The sequence below is a fragment of the Spodoptera frugiperda genome, chromosome 16 (assembly GCF_023101765.2).
Source record: "Spodoptera frugiperda isolate SF20-4 chromosome 16, AGI-APGP_CSIRO_Sfru_2.0, whole genome shotgun sequence".
Taxonomy (NCBI): Eukaryota; Metazoa; Arthropoda; class Insecta; order Lepidoptera; family Noctuidae; genus Spodoptera; species Spodoptera frugiperda.
The window spans coordinates 7,076,663-7,099,843 of NC_064227.1; the positions used below are offsets into that span (position 1 = coordinate 7,076,663).

Below are 23,181 nucleotides of genomic sequence, written 5' to 3' on the forward strand. Positions count from 1 at the left end.
AACAGTTTGTAGCCATATCAAATGTAATGAAACTAATTAGAATAAAATTCTGCAGCGCTACACTGCTATGCATGTCTTCATTGCCGTTTATCCTAGTCCTTATTGTTTGTTGCGTCCGTATTGGTTGATTTGGTCGAATTCCGGTCAAAGATTCATCAGAATACCACAGATGGAGCCCAGTAGGGCTGATGCTCGACCCGGAGATGCGGACTACCTAACGGGTTACCGGGGCTCCGGCCCAAAAGCCAGGAGTAGGAACGGGGTGGTTTTTAGTCAGTAAGAGCCTGACATTCCTTCTTGCCTCACCGGATGATATCACTGGAGTCATCTGATCATATTCCCACTTTAAAAAAATGGATGGATGATGTCTTTTTAAGTCGACCCAATATTACGCGTCATCGTCACAATTAGCCTCGTCATTCCACACCCTCGACCTTCACTGATGCATCAGTTCTACGTCCCACAGTCCTGTGACGACACACGAACACATCACATTATTTGTAATAGCCCAATTTTATTCCTATAACTAATGTAATGAATCAATGTCTAGTCAAAAAATCTTACTGTATAAATATCATATGTTTAGCTAAATTACTCTCAGTTACTCGAAAGCATCCGCGACGGTCAGTCGGAAAGGAATCTGTCTGAAAGTGATTAGTGCTTATTCTACAGTTATTATTTTAAACTGTGTGCTGTGTTTTAGTGACGTGTTGTTATTAAAAAAGTAACGAAAATGCTCATCATGGCTCCAGTGTCTTTTGGTAATGAATCTTTTAATAGTGTTTTTACAATGCCCTTTATCAAAGAGACATTTTTGGGGGACCTCAAAATATGAGAAAATGGGTTAAAGAAGACTTGGTTTTATTTGAATGATGTGTCGGGTTTTATTATCAAGCAAATCCTTTTTTGAGGAGGGAAAATCATTTAATAACTTCTCCCGCCGTGGGTGAGGCGAGAGGGAGAGACTTAGTCACCAAAAACCACCCCGATCCTTCTGCTACTTTGAGCCGCAGGCCCGGTAACCTGTTACGTTGTCCGCAGCTCCAAATATTATCAAGCAAACTTTAATTTGAGACTTTTGATATAGAGAAATGCTGCTCAATACATGATGAATGTATATGCCGAAATTCAGCTTTCTCCAGTCAGCGGTTTCAACCATGTGTCTATCAGTTTCTCAATGCTCATCGAATTGCAACGCAAGATTCTTTTATTTATATGTACTAGTTTCAAAATCCTCCAAACAACAGTTTCTAGTGTATATAATAAATTCAGTTGCCTATTCGTTGATGGACAGAAGACGTTTGCGTGTCTACACGATGGGGCATTAGAAAACGTACGTTGCGCATCGCAGACCTCTCTACCTACCTGTTAATGAATTAATTTGATTCTTAGATTCATATGTATTTATTTCCGTGTGTGATCACGATAAGTGACGTGCGAATTTTGCATGTCCGTTATAGTTTTGCTGATGTAGATATGCTAATTTTATGGTAACGGATTTTGTCTTGTCAGTACAGCAAAGGAGATCACTACGGCTCTATACATTTTTGGGCCACTTCTGAAAGTGCCGGCTAACAAAAAAATGCTATGTATCGATAGAACTAGCCATTTGGAGCAATAGATACTATGGCGTTAAAGGTGTAGGATCCAAGATATAGAAGTTATACCAGTTCAAAGATTCATCATTTTCATATTGTTTTTAAAGGTTATTCTAATTTGCTTTTTAAAGGTTCTAGAAGACTCAAGAGTTTTAAATACACCTTTCGTTACTGGGTAGTTAGGTATGAACTTCAAATAAGACCATCATCAATGAATAGGACAGCGGACAGTTAAACCATATCTTTACATGGCTATCTAATAGTAAAACTAGCAAATCATTGCAATAGACTCATCGCAAACATGGCAGAGTCAGATCTGTCATTCGTCAAGTGTTTTCGGCAAAACGTGCCAAGTTCGCAATGTGTGTGGGAATCCTTGACACATTTCCTTGTTTCGCTGCTCATACAACCATTTTAAAGTGGTTTACTAGTCGAGTTTTTAAGAATGACACCGCTAAAGTCAGCTTGCTGACATTGCAAAATACTGCTACTAAAACTAGTTTTAGGTTTGGATCATCATGAAAGTATGAATAGGCAATTAACCCCTTGTATGCCCCTCGTATATGTATATAAGACACAAGAGAAAACACATTGTGTCTTGTGTGGATCTGCGTTCTGGCATATCAAGGGTTAAACTTTCCAATAAGAAATAGTGGGATTTTTAAACGTGTATGTTTTGGCTCACATGGTGCTCCAAAACCACTTGTAGCATAGAAATGTTTTAGATCACACGCTAATCCAAAAACTCATGAGGGGTTAAGTGTAGATCGTCATCATCATCAATAGCCTTTTTCTTTCGGCAGTTAATGCTTTAATCATCCACTAAAGCCCTCCTCATAAGAGGGTATGCTATAATCTCCACGCGTGGTTGACTGATCGCAGTTTCAGCCAATACATTTATCCGGAGCTGCGGACTTCCTAGCGGGTTTACTGGGGCTCCGGCTCAAAAAGCAGGAGAAGGAACGAGGTGGTTTTTAGTCAGTAAGAGTCTGACACTCCCTCTCGCCTCGCCCAAGGCGAGAGAAGTCATTGGATGATTTTCCCCCCTCAAAAGCCAATACATTTAGGTTTATTAGGCAACTTTACTGGTCGGTCTATGTCAAATATGTAGTCCCTTATCTACTTTTACGATTAGAATACCATCGGAAAGAGTCATGACGAAAATATATTCTTTTCTACTATTTCCTACAGTTAGAATGTCCAAAATCTGTGCTAAATTAATCTGTGACTCCTCTGGTGTTGCGGGTCTCCATGCTCCGTGATCCGTCTGCTCCGTTTGCCTCCTATTCCGTGAAAAAAGACCTAGTGTCCGCTTTACGAGAATCTAGTCAAAGTTAAGGTTAAAAGTGCCATTAGTTAAGGTCTATTTCCTAAATATAATTGTTTAAAAATGCTAATTTTGTTCGCTAAAATAAACAGTGGGTACGAGTACCACCGCTTTCTCTACCCACGTTACTCATTGTCAATTTGAATATTAATCATTTACTTTTAGGTAATTTATTTTTTGTTTTAACCAAATATGTTGGGGATTTTTAACTTTGGTACTTGATGTTAAGCTACAAAATCCAGTATTTCTTTTTTGTCAGGCTGATTTTTTTTATATTCACGAAGTTTTTTGATTTAATTGAAGATTACGTCCTATGTTGTTTTATCCATTAAAAATATGTTTCAATTACATTTATTTTTCAAGGAATAAGCACAATGATATTACGTCACATAGTACCTTTTTTATTGCATTTCCGAACTCAATTGATTACGTATGTTCTACGTCACTTCAAAATAACGAATTTCAATACTTAAAAAATAAACATATTATTGTGTAGGCAAACATAAAAAAAGCAACACAAAATCTCAAACTACTCTCATTGATTTCAGAGCACAAAAGAATGGCTCTAGCTACGGCATCGGCGACGATGGAGTCCTCCCAGTCCCTCATCCAATCAGAGACGAGGGTCCAGAGGAGTTACCAGGAGGTCCAGGTCTCAGAACAGAGGACTATCAAGAAGAAGACCAAGTCCAGACGGCATAAGGATGAAGGGAATATATCGGTGGTGAGTAGACATTGAGGGCTTTATATTGCAAATCTTTCGATGATTAATATGATTTCATGCTATCAAATAATAATTGTACGACTTAAGTATAGAACATTAAACATGATTTGTCAACTATATTCCGTAAATACTATGGGCCTTCTTTACATTAAATAACAGGGGCAATTATCTTCACGCCTTTTATCCTCGAAGGGTAGGCAGAGGTGCACATTAAGGCACGTAATGCCACTTTACAATGTACACCCACTTTCCACCAATTGTTTTATAAGTCCCATGTAATAGGGGGTTAGCCTATTGCCATATACCGGACGCATTTCCAGACTCCGTGCTTACTACAGAGAAATTTTCAAAAAACCGAAAAAGCCCAGTAATACTTTGCCAGACACAGAAATCAAACCGTGCGACTGCCGGGCAAGGGGTCTCGGGTTCGATTCCTGTGTTTCGACCACTCGACCAACGAGGCAGTCATTATAATATCTTGTATCTTTAAATTACATTTTTATATTTCCAGTCGAAAAGTTCAGAGAAGTTGTTCAAAAAGATGAAAGCGGCGACTGACACGGACGCAATACCGCAGTGCGAGAAGTGCTCGCGCCCCGTGTATGCCATGGAGCGCATCAAGGCAGAGAAGAGGGTCTGGCACAAGGAGTGCTTCAGATGCGTACAGTGCAACAAGCAACTCACGTTAGTATTAATTTAAGGTTTATTTTTCTTTGAACACAAGGAGTGCTTCAGATGCGTACAGTGCAACAAGCAACTCACGTTAGTATTCATTTAAGGTTTATTTTTCTTTGAACACAAGGAGTGCTTCAGATGCGTACAGTGCAACAAGCAACTCACGTTAGTATTGTTTTAAGGATTGTTTTTCTTTGAACACAAGGAGTGCTTCAGATGCGTACAGTGCAACAAGCAACTCACGTTAGTATTAATTTAAGGGTTATTTTTCTTTGAACACAAGGAGTGCTTCAGATGCGTACAGTGCAACAAGCAACTCACGTTAGTATTCATTTAAGGGTTGTTTTTCTTTGAATACAAGGAGTGCTTCAGATGCGTACAGTGCAACAAGCAACTCACGTTAGTATTGTTATAAGGATTGTTTTTCTTTGAATACAAGGAGTGCTTCAGATGCGTACAGTGCAACAAGCAACTCACGTTAGTATTGTTATAAGGATTGTTTTTCTTTGAATACAAGGAGTGCTTCAGATGCGTACAGTACAACAAGCAACTCACGTTAGTATTGGTTTAAGGATTGTTTTTCTTTGAACACAAGGAGTGCTTCAGATGCGTACAGTGCAACAAGCAACTCACGTTAGTATTGTTATAAGGATTATTTTTCTTTGAACACAAGGAGTGCTTCAGATGCGTACAGTGCAACAAGCAACTCACGTTAGTATTGTTATAAGGATTATTTTTCTTTGAACACAAGGAGTGCTTCAGATGCGTCCAGTGCAACAAGCAACTCACGTTAGTATTCATTTAAGGTTTATTTTTCTTTGAATACAAGGAGTGCTTCAGATGCGTACAGTGCAACAAGCAAATCACGTTAGTATTCATTTAAGGTTTATTTTTCTTTGAATACAAGGAGTGCTTCAGATGCGTACAGTGCAACAAGCAACTCACGTTAGTATTCATTTAAGGTTTATTTTTCTTTGAATACAAGGAGTGCTTCAGATGCGTACAGTGCAACAAGCAACTCACGTTAGTATTCATTTAAGGTTTATTTTTCTTTGAACAGGGTGTTCTTGTCCGTTGTACTGTCGCTTGTCTTATAAATACTACTAATGGGAAGAAAAGGTCGTACGTCCTATGTTTACTCTCTTCTAATCTAAAGTGTTTCCACTAGTTATGCGATCTCATGTAATAGAACTGACTCCATTGCTAAAATGCCAGACTCTATGTCCGAAAAACCCCTATAATACTTTAAACGACCTGGGAAATTAACCTAAGACTTTCCGGCAAGCACCGATCTTATGGGCGTCGAGCTGCGAGTTCGATGCTTGCGTTGGGCATAAAAATTAGAATTGTCAATTTTCTTCATAATATTTGGTGTTGTTAGGGTGGTATTCCATCAGAGATGTGAAATGCTACGTTGCTGTGGATGCGTATGGCTTCCACTAATAATATTCATTGGTACACATAGCTTAGCACTGTTGGCAACGGACTCAGCTAAGCTATGTTTTTTTTTTTATGTGAAAAGATGCGTGCTATCGATGGCTTCCCTACTATCGATACATCGCATACTCGAGCTGCGCATCTTCCTAGCACACCTACTTAGCTAAGTATCGGTGGAAACGGTCACAAAGTTTCTCAGCTTAGCTATTAAATCTTCGTAGTATAGCTACATAGCACATCTCTCGTGGAAAAGCTCCCTTATTATCCTACTACTCATACATAATTATGTATGTCTACACCTCTATCTATATCAAGGAGCAATAACAAAAGTGTAATACGTATTATATTGATGTCTGCTGTATCCCTTACAGAGTGGAGACGTACCAGAGCGATCACACGACGCTGTACTGCAAGCCCCACTTCAAGCAGCTGTTCGAGCCCAAACCAGTGGACGACGATGACGTCACTGATGGTATATATTTTTTTTTATTTTGTCAAGCCTTTAATCCCCTAAGGGATAAGCATAGGTGCACGTTACGGCACGTAATGCTACTGTACAATGTACAGTCACATTTCACAATTTATATTGTAAGTCCCATATGATGATGGTGAGCCTATTGCCATATACCGGGCACTCCGTGCTACTTCTGAGATTTTTTTCGAAAACCCGGAAAAAGCCCAGCAATACTTCGTCCGACCCGGTTATCGAACCCGAGATCCCTTGCTCGGCAGTCGCACTTGCAACCATTCGGCCAACGAGGCAGTCAATTTCTTTTTTTTTTAAACATAAAATTTTACACTAGTCACTGTGCCAACCGAACAGTCCTACGTTTGATCATACTTAGTTTACGGGTCCCATATGCATAAGTTCCCATTTTTTTATGTATTTCACTTCCACACAGGTAAAATTCTTATAGACTAAGCCCCACAAAACCTTTGTAATGGTTTGACTGTGGGGTCGCTGAGTCTCTGAGTTTCTAAATAAATATAGGTTTTTAAGTACAATAAATCTTATGGATAGCAATGAGGAGGAGGATAGCTTGATATTTTTAATCATTAATCACCTTTAATCTAGTTACCTACTTGTTAAAATAAAATATGTATGGATGTATAGGAAACAAACGACACTGTCTATACCATTACATCCATTTTCCTTAACTAATAATTTGGGGAATTGTGGTGTCAATTAGTTAGAGATTCATCACGTACAACAATATTAGGGAAAACACGAGAATTATTTATTTCCTGAAAAACATATTTCATTAATTCTAAAAACTATTTTTGATTAAATAATTTGTATTTTCCCCAGCAGCCCCCCCAAAGAAGCACCAGATGATAATCTGCGAGAGTAATCCAGTCGAGCTGCCGCCAGATGTCGTTAGAGGTTTGTAGCAGTTGTCATGTATAATACATAGATGGCGCTGTAAACAAAATTTAACAGAGTTGTTCCAGAAATAAAAATAATATAAGTTTTGTTAGATACTTTTTTTTTGCAACCTCACGCCTTTCACCCTCAAAGGGTAGGCAATGTTCACTCACTTTTCACCAATTGTTTTATAAGTCCCAGTAATAGGAGGTGTACCTATTGCCATAATACTGGACACAATTTCAGACTCCGTGCTACTACTGAGAAATTTTTGAAAAACCGAAAATAAATACCTACTGAAAATTGGTAATAATATGCTATCAATTATGTGCCGGCTACTAAAAAGATACATTAAGGTCAAATAATCATTCATTTCAATTAGGCACCTTTCAATGTTAGCACAATAATCATTATTTACCTATGTCATAGCTTATTATAAAACCAAACACCTGTTTCCTATGCAGCATCAGACAAACCAGACCTTGGCCTGGAGGAGCTCTCCCAACTGGACGTGAAGTCCAAGTTCGAGGTGTTCGAGCGCAAAGCCAGGCAGCCTGAGGAGCCGGTGCCGCAGGAGCCCCGGGTGCCGCGCGAGAAGACCGCCGCCATACTCTCCAAGCTTGCCAAGTAAGTCAGAAAAAGACTTTGTGCAACCCTCCTCATAATTCGGAATCATCATCTATTATTTATTTAAGGGTCTCCAACAAGGAATACACATTGAAAACACGAATAACAATACAATCAATATTAATTATTTTATTATTAATTAAATCATGCAAAAATATGTATAAAAACAAACACAATATCGAAAACTAAAAAAAATACAACATAGAAAAGTACTTTCATAGAACAAAAATAATGTGAAATATGGTACATCAAAAAAATACATAATCGGACAAATGCAATCACAGTCAAAATAATATCAGAAAAATAATCAACTTAAACAAATAACAATGTCTGAAATCAAATTAAATTGAATTAAATTAAATTAAATCACATTAAATTACACAATAATAATAATGATCCAAAAAAAAACCAAATAAATAAATTCTTAATCCCTAATATTACGTCAAAAAGCTCTACTACAATACTAAAGTATCAATTTCCAAGATCACAGTACAGTACACAATATTCCTAAACATTAAAAGTATCAAAATGATTCAGCCGGCGTGCTGGGACTTGCGTAAGCGCATCGTTTCAGCAGGTCTATTTCTGTACGCATGAGAACCGCCGGCCGCAAGTACTTAGTGAGTGAAGATTTGGATAAAGGTGCTGTACATTGCTTGCTGTTTTGGAGTTATCAGAATATTGAGTAAAGTTTTGACTGTTTGTTTGTCGACAAATATGGGATTGTACTTTTAGTTAATTAGGTAGTTTACTAGGTCAAAAATAAATTATTTTGACATTTCAATACGATAAACTAAACCGAAATAATCGTCCTTTCATTCAATAATTTGACGATTATACCTATTTTTAAAATTTTGTAGCAAATTTTTGAGGAATGATTACGCTATATGACGTAAAAATTTATGACCTCATAAGTAGCGATCTCCTACAAAATTTATAAAAACAAACTACAACAACTTTGTTGACTTAAAGTTGAATTAAACAAAGTTGACTTTTAGTTGAATTTGACTAGTTCAAAACTATCGCATAAGTTTTTATTTTTGTGGTGATAATGGATGTCTTGTTAAACGTTTTATTCTACTAACGACACAGTTTCGAGACTTTAGCAATGACTAAGGAGCATAAAGTCGGATGTGAGCAAAATATTATTGTGATTTTAGACTCCAACATTCTCATTGAAAGTGAGATAATAGTAAAATTTACTTCGTATCTTATTGAGATTAAAAATTATACGATGCACCTTAAATCAACATTGTTTCATCTAGATTTATTTTTATAATTTGTGACGTGTAAAAGTGCTCTTTTGTAGCCTATTTACAGAAAATTAAAATCTTTGTATATTTATTAAAATCCAACACAAATAAAACATTTGCATCTAAATCAACTCAACATACTTACCACGCAATGTACACCGTCCAAATAAATATAACCCAAACTCCAGCCATATTTTTTTCACCCAGACAACATGTTCCATACTTTTTTATACCGACAAACCTCTATACATTCTATACAACCCTTATTTTCTTAACAATAAAGGTGAAAATGCTATATTATAATGATTTCAGTAACTTGGTTATTATAAATTAACTGATGGGTATCATTTCGTACGTAGTGTTCGAGAAAGATGCGTGTAGTTTCTTTTTTAAAATATATGTCTTGTGAATTTAGTAAGTGAGTGTCGTCCCGTGCGGTTTTCTCGTGTTCAAAATATATTATATTTTTGCGAGCTATGTACAGGTATTTTATTAGTTTTTCCTTTAAGTTATGTTAGTAAAATGGTTGTCTTAGATGTATGGGTGTTATAAAAAGCTCTCTACAAGTGAAAGTGGTGTAGAATTGAATATTTATCTGTTTATTTATAGTACTTAGTAGTGCATTTTTTTGTAATGATGTCAAGTGGATTTGTATGTCACTATATTTTGTGGGACTTGCAGTTTGGAATAGAATAGAATAGGCTAGATATTTATTTCTGAGTATATGGTATACATCGAGATCTTAATATAATATAAAATAGTTTCACATACACTACCGTTGTCGGTGTAGAAATATTATTTTTTATGAAAAAAGTTAAGTTTTTGTGATTATGAACTACGGCTGTTTATTTATGACTAGCTGGCCCAGCAAACTTCGTAATGTCTCTAACATTTTTTTCTCAACTTTTAAACCTTCCCTGGACTTCCACAAATAATTCAAGACCAAAATTTGTCAAATCGGTCCAGCCGTTCTCGAGTTTTAGCTAGACTAACGAACAGCAATTGATTTTCATATGTATAGATTATAACATTTATTATTTTAACTATGAAATAAGGATTAGAAGAAATATTTCATACTCTCAAAGGTTAGCTCAGCCTCTATTCTCATATTTTGCGAAAAAGATAAAATTGTTTCATTTTCATTGAACCACTAAGTATCACATCTTTTTTATTCATGTTTTATTTATATTCATAGAAAAACTATTACTAACGTACTTTGACGCCTAATTGAGGGATTTTGTACTTATATTCTTTGTTTTAAATTATAGTAAGTTTTACATTTTTATTTAAGTTTTAGGACTACTTACAGTTAAAACTGACTATATTTTTTCGATTCTCTATTCTCATATTTTGCTATAAAAATAAACATTGTTATTTAATTTTCCTTGAACATTATGTATAAAGCATGTATGTTTTAGCTACCTAGGTTTAACTATATTTTCTCTTTGTGTTCTCAGGTTCAAAGCGAAGGGCATGGACGTCGGCGTGTCTGACGAGTACCTGAACGGCGTGCCGGTGGAACAGAGCTCCAGCGAGCCCGAGGAAGATGAGGAAGGTCAGTTGTTTCATTAGTAACCATTGTTAATGATACCTTGTTGAAATGAACATGTATAGAATGTCTAAAATGAAACATGGAATTTCTGATACTTATAAAATAAAATAAAATGTATAAAGTCAAACTATAAAAAATATATAAACTTATAGTTCTTCTTTTCACTTTTGAAATGATTTTTGTATTTGAAAATTAAGTTCATTTAAAGTGATTGTGTTTAGTATTGTTAAAAAGGGTTGCATACCACTCAGCTACCCTTAGCTCCCATACCAATCGTTTATGATAGGGGATGTCCCATGTAATGGGGGGTAAGCCTAGTGCCATTTACTGGGCACAATTCCAGACTCCGTGCTACTACTGAGATTATTCGAAAAACCGAAAAATGCCCAGTAATACTTTGCCCCACCCGAAAATCGAACCCGAAACCTTTTGTCACGACTTACCAATAATAATCCTAACAAAATAATTTCAGACGAAGACTCGGTGCTAAAGAAGTCCTACAAGCACACTGCGAGCCGCGAGCAGCCCGTCTCGTTCTGCAACATGAGCGAGATCGTCGGCAAGTTCGAGACCGGGCAGCACTCCTCGTCCGACAGACACCGCGAGAGGAAGCAGGAGATACAGAACATCAGGAGCCGGCTGTTTATGGTGAGGGGACTGTTGTTTATATAGTGTCCTAGGCATACGTGGGCAAGTTCGAGACCGGGCAGCACTCCTCGTCCGACAGACACCGCGAGAGGAAGCAGGAGATACAGAACATCAGGAGCCGGCTGTTTATGGTGAGGGGACTGTTGTTTATATAGTGTCCTAGGCATACGTGGGCAAGTTCGAGACCGGGCAGCACTCCTCGTCCGACAGACACCGCGAGAGGAAGCAGGAGATACAGAACATCAGGAGCCGGCTGTTTATGGTGAGGGGACTGTTGTTTATATAGTGTCCTAGGCATACGTGGGCAAGTTCGAGACCGGGCAGCACTCCTCGTCCGACAGACACCGCGAGAGGAAGCAGGAGATACAGAACATCAGGAGCCGGCTGTTTATGGTGAGGGGACTGTTGTTTATATAGTGTCCTAGGCATACGTGGGCAAGTTCGAGACCGGGCAGCACTCCTCGTCCGACAGACATCGCGAGAGGAAGCAGGAGATACAGAACATCAGGAGCCGGCTGTTTATGGTGAGGGGACTGTGAGAGCGCGTACGGCGCTCTGATTGGCTGGGTCGAATAAACCAACCATTCAGAGGGCTGAAGGCGAACGCGAAATCGGTCCAGCCGTTCCCGAGTTTTAACGAGTCTAACAAACATCAATTCAATTTTATATTCTTTCGTATAATGGTGTGGATCTTTCAAAAACTTTTATATCTTGACGTCATTGATTCGTAAATGCTCTACGCAGTCTCACACAATATCGGAAGTTCTTAAGATATTGTTTATATTTTCTAATCCAGTGATTCAAACTCTAACTATTTCTACTCGATATGGCTTATTGGGAATCGGTCATAAACAGCAACCAATCTTATTTAACTCTCACTCCATAGCAACTATCTGATTTCACTTTGGAAAGATAACATCCAACAAAGACTATATCTACATAATTACTTCAGATAACTAATTTTTTTTTTTTGAAAATGTAATAATTTATGTAATATTTTGTTTCAGGGCAAGCAAGCTAAGATCAAGGAGATGTATGAACAGTCCGTACTGCAGAGCGAACAAGGTAAGTTACAATGCTACTTTACCAATTATATGTCAATATTTTCAGACTTTACTCACTTTCTTTCCTTAGTACCTTAGTACGAGTTTGCTTTATGTTGAACGAAAACCAAACGAAAGTGCGTACGGCACCCTAATTGCGGTGAACCCGGTGCGAATGAACCAACTCAGAACCCCGAACGCACTCTCGTTTCTATCTCGTTAAACATAAAACAAGCCCTAAAATATGAATATGATATCTTCCAGTAGGTACTGCCCAACCAACAAAAGTTAGTTTTATAGAAGGCCATAGAACGTTTTGTAAAAACTAAACGGTGGTCAAATAAAAGGCCAAAGAAGGTGCATCTACAAAGAAAGTGGCGCAATTATATCTCCATTCAGTGTTAAAGTAGAACTATAAGGGTATCAGGCATGACAATTTTGTGATATATAAGCCACCGCAGCACTACTAAAGTGTTTTTGGGTACTGTCAAAGAGTTCATGATTCCATTACATCACTAAAATTCATCATTCATTCATTTTACATTCGTTCACGTCGCTGCAGTGTCTCAGTGTTTTAGAAGAGAAATAAAAAAATAAGAAAAGTGACGGGGTATCGTGGTGACTAAGATATTATTTTGTACTTAATCGAATTATTCGTCTCTTACGAGGAAAATGTTGTGCGACTGTAATTTTACTGATAAACTATGTATGGATTTACGACATATTTGAATGCCCCCTTCGAATTAATGAGCTTTTACTAAAATAATTTCTTATTTTAAGTTATAAACATAGTTCCAGCTTCCTTAACTCTACTATAGTACTCATTATGATAGATTACATCCACCATTACATGAAATTAGGGTTCCTTTTGAGCTTGTTTGTTATTTTTGTTTTATTTTTTGTCCTTATTCCATAAATATGATGAATACTTTTGTTAATGAATAAATGTTATGGTTTATAAATCTGTGTAGGTACTACGTATGACGTCAGAGAAGTATAACTACATACATACATATCGTCACACCTTTAATCCCCGAAGGGGTAGGCAGACGACGACCAACGAGGCAGACTTTTTATTGCTTCGTGTGAAATATTATAATTAATAGCCCAATGCTTCAAACTATCTCGTAGTTGCTGGTTTTTTTTTTTCAGTTGAATCAATCAAACAATCTGAAAAACTGTCACACCTGGAATCGCTGTCCACAAATGAATTATTCTCCATTTCATCACTGACGTGAACTGTATTTTGTACGGAACCATTTTTTATAATTGGGTCTTCAAAAAGAATTATTCAAATCGGACCAGTAGTTCCGGAGATTAGCGCGTTCAAACAAACAAACAAACAAACAAACAAACAAACTCTTCAGCTTTATAATATTAGTATAGATAAAAATATTGTCGCATTAATTACACTGAATCAAAATGTCAATATTGTTGTAGAAGAGCGATAGAAGTGCTTTTACAAAACGGAATTATCATTTAAAAGCATTGCTAGCCTACCTTTATACACAATAATAATGTTTTAAAACACATCAGATCTCCGTTATAGTACTGTTGTGTAATAGAGGAACTATAATAGTTATAAAAAAACAATCTGCTTCTTAAAAAGTGTATTAGTGATATAAGTTTATCACTACAGCTATAATGGGCATTAACAACCCTTTATAAGACAATTAAGCTATATAAATATAATTTGAAACTCAGCTGTATCACCAAATCACTCCGATGTAGACTTTTTGTGCCCACTATATTACTGTGTACTGTAACGATGATCGTAAAACCCTCAATATCGTAATATCGTCCTATTCCTGAGTTGTCATCTCTACTTTAACAAACGACACATAGGAGTTCGTTTCGAACCTTTATTGCGCAAATTAGGCGCATTAGGGTGACAGTCAAAACTGTTATGAAGTTCAATTGTTGTATACTAGTAACAATGGAGGTTGCTATAACGCCTGACTATAACAGCTATATAAAGTCGTGAAGTAAACCTTTACATCAACTATTAATAGGTCGTTTTTGCTATATAAACTTATAGAGCCAAACTGTGTTGTCAAACGCTTTTACACAACAATCAGTCACCACTAAAACCTTTATACATCATTTACCCAGCTTTTTTGAGATATAAGGTTTGGTTATAGGGCAAAATTGTTAGTTGGGTGTGCCTGTATCGTGAACAAATCATATAGAATCATGTCGTGATTTCGGTCATCAATTGCAAAAAAATCCAGTGCAGCGCAACATTATTTATTTTTTCTTAAAAAATCTCCTCATCATTTCCACATCCAGGTGTGACATCAGCAGACAAGATAGCTCGCGAGCTGGAACTGAACGCGGAGAAGGCGCGCGCCATCAAGCAGCGGTTCGAGAACGGAGAGGTGTTCAACGATGAGAACCAGCCGCCCAAGAACCGGGAGATTGATGATAGAGCGTTGTTTAACGAAGGTTAGTACATTATTCTATATTCTATAAGTTATATAAGCGAGAAGGCGCGCGCCATCAAGCAGCGGTTCGAGAACGGAGAGGTGTTCAACGATGAGAACCAGCCGCCCAAGAACCGGGAGATTGATGATAGAGCGTTGTTTAACGAAGGTTAGTACTTTTACTCTATAGGTTGTATAAGTGATGACAAGTAGGTACTCGTCGTATCTCACCTATTTAAAAAAGCGAACTTGTAATAAAAAGTTGGTGAGCTTTAATTTCGCTTACAGATGTATTTTTAAGCTTGCGGTGTGTAGCAATTAAATGCTCATGCAGCAGAGGTGCAACATAGAACCACACATAACATGCAATGTACCATTTGACATATGTTTCGCTCCTCCACGGAGTATATTCAGGACGTATCTATATCTCGTCGGTTCCCGCAGCTCGAATCTATTTTATATAAAGAGCACATTGTTAAGTATTTAAACAGAAAACTTATTTACTGGTTTCCTTTGGCAGCCAATAAGTTATGTACTACGTAATATATCAGTAATATATTCTGGGTTGAAAAAGTTTTTTTTTTATATTTGCCCCACTACGTATCGACGACGATTTTTGGTCACATCGACAAAATCACTGTAGAAGTAAAAGTTGTCATTCAATTTTTTACTAACTTAAGCGGTTGTTTATTTTTACGTCGATATTAAAATGAAATCACTTCTGTATGTTACAGGTATCGGCAAGAAGTCCCGCTCGATCTTCTTGGAACTGGACGCGAACGCCAAGAACATGCCCCCCACCTCCCCACCACCCGGGGAGGTGCCCAAGCGGAAGGAGATTGTGAGTATACTAGCTTACTGTCTTTTTATAAATTTCTAACTGCCGTACTCAGAGACATTTAATGATTACTTAAACTATGTCTTAGTAACGATTTTGTTCTAAAAATAATCACAAAGGATTGGGATAAGTAACCATTAAATTACTCTGAGTACGGCAGTATGGTTTAAAATGCACTGATCCGGAGCTGCGGACTACCTAGCGGGTTTACCGGGGCTCCAGTTCGAAAAGCAGGAGTAGGACCGGGGTAATTTGCAGCTAGTAAGAGTCAGTAGAGAAATTAATGTTTTGGGACAAACCGAAAAATATTTAATGCCTATTTCACATGGTCAGTCTAAAAATAATTTGTAATTAAAATTATCCAATTTCGCTTCCAGCCGTTCATCCCCAAAGACGTGGTGCGCGCGGCGGACAAGATGGAGGACGTGAAGATCGAGACGTCCGACATCTCGGACCGGTTCAAGTTCTTCGAGACATACAAGCCCAAGAGCGAGCGCAAGGAGTTCCGCATGACGCCGCCTAGGCAGACACAGGTAATATTTACGAAACGGAATATAAGTGGGTACGAATGGGCCGGCTCGACCGGAGTGATACCATGGTCTTACAGAAAATCGACATGAAACAACACTTGCGTTGTGTTTCGTTGTGTGAGTGAGGTTACCAGAGGCCCAATTACCCCCCTTCCAATCTTTCCGATCTCCAATTCAACCCAACAACCCTTAAATTCATAACCACCAAATGCTGACAACGCATTTGTAACGCCTCTGGTGTTTCAAGTGTCCATGGGTGGCGGTGATTGCCTTCACCATCAGGTGATCCGTTTACTCGTTTACCGGCTTATTCCATAAAAATAAATAAAAATAATACTGTTTCGTCATTCCCTTTGAAGAAATAGTGAAGAAAAGTGAATAGTTCTTTTTTTACATTTGATGGGTCGACGTTTGACTTATTTATTCGAGTTCGATTTATACGATGGTTTTTCTGTTGAATATCATTCCCTTTGAAGAAATAGTGAAGAAAACTTAATAGGTATTTTTTTACATTTGATGGGTCGACGTTTGACTTATTTATTCGAGTTCGATTTATACGATGGTTTTTCTGTTGAATATCATTCCCTTTGAAGAAATAGTGAAGAAAACTTAATAGTTATTTTTTTACATTTGATGGGTCGACGTTTGACTTATTTATTCGAGTTCGATTTATACGATGGTTTTTCTGTTGAATATCATTCCCTTTGAAGAAATAGTGAAGAAAACTTAATAGTTATTTTTTTACATTTGATGGGTCGACGTTTGACTTATTTATTCGAGTTCGATTTATACGATGGTTTTTCTGTTGAATATCATTCCCTTTGAAGAAATAGTGAAGAAAACTTAATAGTTATTTTTTTACATTTGATGGGTCGACGTTTGACTTATTTATTCGAGTTCGATTTATACGATGGTTTTTCTGTTGAATATCATTCCCTTTGAAGAAATAGTGAAGAAAACTTAATAGTTATTTTTTTACATTTGATGGGTCGACGTTTGACTTATTTATTCGAGTTCGATTTATACGATGGTTTTTCTGTTGAATATCATTCCCTTTGAAGAAATAGTGAAGAAAACTTAATAGTTATTTTTTTACATTTGATGGGTCGACGTTTGACTTATTTATTCGAGTTCGATTTATACGATGGTTTTTCTGTTGAATATCATTCCCTTTGAAGAAATAGTGAAGAAAACTTAATAGTTATTTTTTTACATTTGATGGGTCGACGTTTGACTTATTTATTCGAGTTCGATTTATACGATGGTTTTTCTGTTGAATATCATTCCCTTTGAAGAAATAGTGAAGAAAACTTAATAGTTATTTTTTTACATTTGATGGGTCGACGTTTGACTTATTTATTCGAGTTCGATTTATACGATGGTTTTTCTGTTGAATATCATTCCCTTTAAAGAAGTAGTAAAGAAAAGTGAATAGTTATTTTTTTTTTCATTTGATGGGTCGACCTTTGACTTATTTATTCGAGTTCGATTTATACGATGGATTTTCTGTGATACTGTCTCTAGTCGCCATAGTAAAAGATGTTTAAACATGCCTTCCAGCGCGCCAAGTCCCCGTCCCCCGAGATCTACCACGAGCCGAGCGTGGTCCGCAGCGACGAGCCGGCGGCCGACACGGGCGTCGCCGCCGCCAGGCATACTGCGCAGCGCATGATCTCCGTCTTCAGGCAGTTAGAGCATCAACAGAACAAACCTGATGACGCGCAAGGTATGTGCTCCATTTTGTTGATAGCGACATCTATCGATGTTTTAATCATCACATGTTATGAAAACTGATTGGCAATATGAGACTCATCGTGAAATAGAAATACAGGGTCATAGCGATGTTTATGTAAATAAACTTAGGCATATTCTTAGAAGGAATGTATAGGAATAATAATAATTATATTGATACTTGCCATATAATCCATGTCTTCACCGCCATAACATCGGATATGCAAGGCACAGCACGATACCAATGACGTAATCCATATCTTCACCATAACAACGGGCGTCCAAGATATAGCACGATATTAATGAAGTAACTACTGATAGTTTCTAAGTAGTAATAGAAGAAATAACTTAGTTTTATTTTGATGTCACAACAGATGGCGCGCTTACCAAAATTCAACATTTCACCCATATACCTATTTCAAATCCGATAAAGATGATACTATTTCTCGCCACAGGTCCCAAACCCCTGAAGAGGTTTACCCCTCCCCCTCCCGGCGAGAACAACCACCACGGAGACACCTCCTCCGAGGAGTACTCCTCTGAGGAATATGAGGAAGAGGACAGTGAGGACGAGCGTCGTAGGTTGTACCTTGAAGCCAGACAGAGGGACGAAGCTCTTAAGCAGGTTAGTACAATTGATAAATCAGAAAATATCCATATTCATAATATTATATTCATGTTTGTCTGTCATTATATTTATCAATCTCTTTGTGCATCGTCATCGATTGTGATTGGTTGGAGAAATTAAGAAATACAACAACAACAACAACGTCACGCCTTTTATCCCCTAAGGGGTTGGTAGAGGTACAATGTACACCCACTTTTCACCATTTGTGTTGTAAGTGCCATGTATAGACTCACCCTATTGCCGTATATTGGGTACCATTCCAGACTCCATGCTACTACTGAGAAATTTTCGAAACACTGAAAAAAGCCTAGCAATACTTTGCCCGACTCGGTAATCGAATCCGAGACCTCTTGTTGTTGACCGGCAGTTGCGACCACTCGACCAACGAGGCAGTCATTAAGAAATACATTTTAAAAAACTTATTATTTCTGTAAAACTGGCGCATATTTCCTCAAAGGCAAAGTCAAAATCATTTATTTCAAATAGACCAGGAAGGCACTTTTGAACGTCAAATCAAATATAATAATATTAATAACGTCTGTCTGTCGGTCAGTCCTCTAGTGAAGCTATTTGCTCGTTCCAAAGTGTAGATTCCTATGGAGAAGAACGAGCAAGAATCTCCAAAGGTTACTCTTTCTCAATCAGATTCACAATACAATTCTTGGTTACATTGTTTCGATTACTTCAACTATGTGAGAATTCCTATTTTATTGAAATAAAATCTTCACGTCTTACAGGCTCAGCAATTAGCCCGCACGAAGAGTTTCCGCGACCGCTTCGAGAACTGGTCGGAGTCGGAACCGCAGCGCTCGCCCTCCGCCGTCGTCATACAGCGGCAGCCCGAGAACGACGAGGAAGGGGAGAGCCAGCTCGAAACCGCTAAGAGGTAATTTGATATTTATTTTTACAAATAGGTTACAATGTAACATTTTTACACATCAATATCTAAAATAACTAGATGAGGTCGGCTATTTTCTATCGGACTACTCTGAGAAGAAATGCCGATACAAACTATAGGTCATAATTTCTTTTAAAGTCCAGACAAATCAAATAAATAATGATTTAAGAGAACCGTGCAAGATGATTCTATAGTCATCTTTTCATTGCGTATGAAACTATATTCATCATCATCATCAAACTAAGATATTTTGTTTAGACCTCTAAACAAAATATAACGAACCAAACATAACGAAATTATCGGCCTTTAGGCCCTAACACTCCCTAAAAACATGATATTTCCTAATCGATGGATAGTCTGAAAATGGCCCCTTACGCTCATGTGTCAATATGTGTACTTAACCTTACAATATTGTTTGCAGCTTGCGTCAGAAGTTCGAGAGCATGAACGTGACGCAGTCGAGTGTTACAAAAACCTTTGTACCCAAAGTCAACAGATTTGTGGTGAGTAAATATAGAACAATTAAAAAAGAAATTCCAAACAATACTTTTCGAAAACTTAACACCCCAAAAGACCGGCATCTAAAAGAGTGTGTCTTTTAATACGCCTATTTTTATGACGGGGGAAACCTTCGAAAGGCTAGGTTTTTGGATAAAAGACTAGAGATTGTAAGAATTTTACTTCACTAAAAGCACCCCGGTGGCCACCCTTAGCAGTTGTTAAGGGGCACCACATCCTCTTAGTAGATCTGCTCTGGGACTCCTGTTGAGATGAGACTTGCGGTGCCCATAAGCCTCGCTGTGCAAGTTGCACGGCAGCATATGACTACTGTGCCACTAGTGCCGCTTGTGAGTGTCCATTCACAAGCGGCACTAGTGGCAACGCTGATTGCTTACCATCAGGTGGTCGCTCAATCCCATATAAAAATATAATATTATTAATCTAATATTAATTTACATATTTTCTATGTTACAGTGACCGCCGCGCGAGTCCTACCACACCAACCAAAGCAATTTTAACCTTTTATCGTTCGTTGTAAAGTCTTTTTTATATTATATACCACTTGCCAACTATTGTATTTTAGCACGTAAGTAACGGTTGTAGCCTATCAATTGACGAATATTATATAGGATAGACATATTTATTTACATTCGGTAACGCGACTGATAGAGATTGCATTTTATAACGAAAAGTGCCTTAGAACGTGCAATTTATTCAAAGAAAAGTGTTTTTAGAAAAATTCTACAAAAAATGTATCGTTTTTATATTATAATAATAGTTAATCAAATTATATAGTTATATTGTTAAGCTTAGTCACACGTAAAGAGAGAATGATCAGAGTACTCGACAAGGTATATGTTGATATATCTTATGTATGAGTATTTCTATGTGTTATCTTATTTCACAAGTCTATTTGTAAGTGAACTCGAACTTGCCCTTCACTTGTGATTTTTTAAACTGGCAACACTGTCCTGCCACGATATAGTTATAAATATCTCTCTGTGCCATCTCAATGTTCTAATAATCTCATTTATTATTTAATTTAATAATTAATATAACTATTGTCTGTAATATCGCATGTTTGTTATTAATAGATACATTTTGAAATGTATTTTAGTTAATTTTGACTATGTGACTGAATATTGGATTCTCTGTTTGTACTTAAAAGTTTTGCCGATTTTTTATATTATTCGAGAGTAAGAAATGAATAAATAACAAAATTTTATATATTTGGTTTTATTTTCCTTCTCCTTTAAACCGCTGGTGTCGCATATAAACGACACACTTTTCCGTGTCCCTAGCGCTCGTGTCATATTTCTATGATAGACAACACACACGATTTTTTCGTCTTATTTGACACCTACGCAGTACAGCTAAATCTATTATTAAATAGAGCTAGTATCTACAACGATTACTTAAAATTATGTTTCATAGCTTTGCATTTAAAAAACTTAAACACAAGTACATAATTGGCAATCTTTTCTTCGGTGTCTATCGCCCGCATCACATATTATGTAAATATGATCCCATCAAAAACATCCTGTAAAAAACCCAAGTCTCGCAGCTCAGTCTTTCTACCGTCAAAAGTTGTGAGATCCATGTAATACCAAGTCGGTTAATCTATTTAGTGTCTACTTGAAGGACCTTCTGTCTTAAGTTATTACATAAGTTATTATCATGCCAATATTAAAAATATATAACGTTTTAAACAAATAGATCGACTTGGACATCGCATGAAAACAAAATGAATATTACAATATTATATTAGATTCTTTAGTCTCTCGCGCCTCACGCGATTGAAATCTCGTTCCTGTTGGTCGCTGGCCCGTCGTGCTGTGTAGTGTGATACATACTAATAATCAAATCAAGCGATGTCCAAGTCGATCTATTTGTTTAAAACGTTAAATATTTTTAATATTGGCATGATAATAACTTATGTAATAACTTAAGACCAGGTCCTTCAAGTAGACACTAAATAGATTAACCGACTTTATTACATGGATCTCACAACTTTTGACGGTAGAAAGACTGAGCTGCGAGACTTGGGTTTTTTACAGGATGTTTTTGATGGGATCTCACTTCTTTTTGTAGAGCCTTTCTTTTTGATACCATCTACTTCTAACGAATTTTGTTAAATTAAATTTATAACCACCACCAACCACCAACTGCATAAATAACTTTGTAATCCCATATATTTATATGGGATTACAAAGTTATTGATGCAGTTGGTGTATTTGGAAAACTGGACCGAAATTACAAAATATTTAAGTTTTCCCATGCTTAAGACACTAAACTCTATATGTATTCCAAATATGAAGCTTCTAAGTCTGCTAGAAGTGCCTTGGACTTTTGATGATCGGTGAGTCAGTGAGTGACAAAATTTAGAAACTTTAACAAGTTGTCATTCTTAAACTACTGGTTCAAATTGACTGAAATTTTAAATATTCCGTGTTTATACAATGCCGGATTAGTTACTGAAGATTCAGGTTTCTTGCTTTATCCACAACCGAATTATAGGGGTCGAAAAAGGCCCGAATTGCTTCGAGAAAAGGATGGTACGGCCGTGCCGCTTTTTTTTTGCTCGACTTGGCGGGGGCACTGCCGTGCCCCCAGACCATAGAGATGGGTTACAATGAAATGAGTATTTGTGCATTATTGATATTTAAAAATGATCACTGCTGAAGACTTTTTTGAATACTAGAAGGTGACGCCGACGATATGGAGTCGTTTGAATATTTAAAAGAATTTAGTAGTGATGGAGAGAAGACTTACTATCTTCGTTGGTTACCTATTATTCAGTGGGTATTGGTATAAATAAGACTTCCCTTAGATCTAGTAACTCCTTGATGAATTGAAATAGTATTTAAATACTGTGATACAATTCTGTTATTGTACCTATTACCTACTTATCTGATTACCGTCGTTCATGACTTCAGTCTAGACGAAGTGAGGGTGTGGCGGACGATGCGATGGCCATGCCAGGCACTCAGTAACAATTTTTAGAACGAGTGCGATAAACGTAATTGGTTTCCTAAAATGACTTTATCAAAAAATCTAAGTTGTATACCTAGGTGAGGTACCTAGATAGTACCTACATACGGTACGAATGTTCTTACTGAGTTAAACTACTACCTACCTAGGTACATTACGTAACGTAAGCCACGTTACGTGGTTTCGTTTGTTGATACCTAGTTAACTATCCTAATACATACCTTCGGAACATTTTTCCAAGTGTTTCGAGAAGTCAGTATTAAGTAGGTAGGTACATAGGTACAGAAAACAAAGAGAAAAAACTATAAACTTGTTTATCATCGATATTATTGAAATATCTACCTAAGTAGTTTATCTTAGTAGGTGCTAATATACCTACATATAGATACCT

General features: G+C 37.1%; 1 protein-coding gene across 3 annotated transcripts in view; it reads left to right on the forward strand.

Annotated features, from left to right (window-relative positions):
• LOC118280635 (LIM domain and actin-binding protein 1) overlaps positions 1–21,024 on the forward strand; it is a 38,075-nt gene extending 17,051 nt beyond the window's left edge. Inside the window, exons 1-17 of one of the 3 annotated variants that reach the window (XM_050699614.1) lie at positions 605–761; positions 3,474–3,649; positions 4,161–4,333; positions 6,133–6,233; positions 7,071–7,145; positions 7,592–7,754; positions 10,465–10,562; positions 11,032–11,207; positions 12,215–12,272; positions 14,540–14,695; positions 15,408–15,514; positions 15,889–16,044; positions 17,602–17,767; positions 18,228–18,397; positions 19,138–19,286; positions 19,720–19,801; positions 20,274–21,024. In XM_050699614.1, coding sequence (XP_050555571.1) covers positions 734–761; positions 3,474–3,649; positions 4,161–4,333; positions 6,133–6,233; positions 7,071–7,145; positions 7,592–7,754; positions 10,465–10,562; positions 11,032–11,207; positions 12,215–12,272; positions 14,540–14,695; positions 15,408–15,514; positions 15,889–16,044; positions 17,602–17,767; positions 18,228–18,397; positions 19,138–19,286; positions 19,720–19,801; positions 20,274–20,276 — 2,037 coding nt within the window. In that variant the 5' untranslated portion in view covers positions 605–733 and the 3' untranslated portion in view covers positions 20,277–21,024. Of the gene's footprint in view, positions 1–604; positions 762–3,473; positions 3,650–4,160; positions 4,334–6,132; positions 6,234–7,070; positions 7,146–7,591; positions 7,755–10,464; positions 10,563–11,031; positions 11,208–12,214; positions 12,273–14,539; positions 14,696–15,407; positions 15,515–15,888; positions 16,045–17,601; positions 17,768–18,227; positions 18,398–19,137; positions 19,287–19,719; positions 19,802–20,273 lie in introns of those variants that run through there. The other 2 variants (XM_050699613.1, XM_050699615.1) reach the window with 2 other exon arrangements.
• Positions 21,025–23,181: the final 2,157 nt, after the last annotated feature.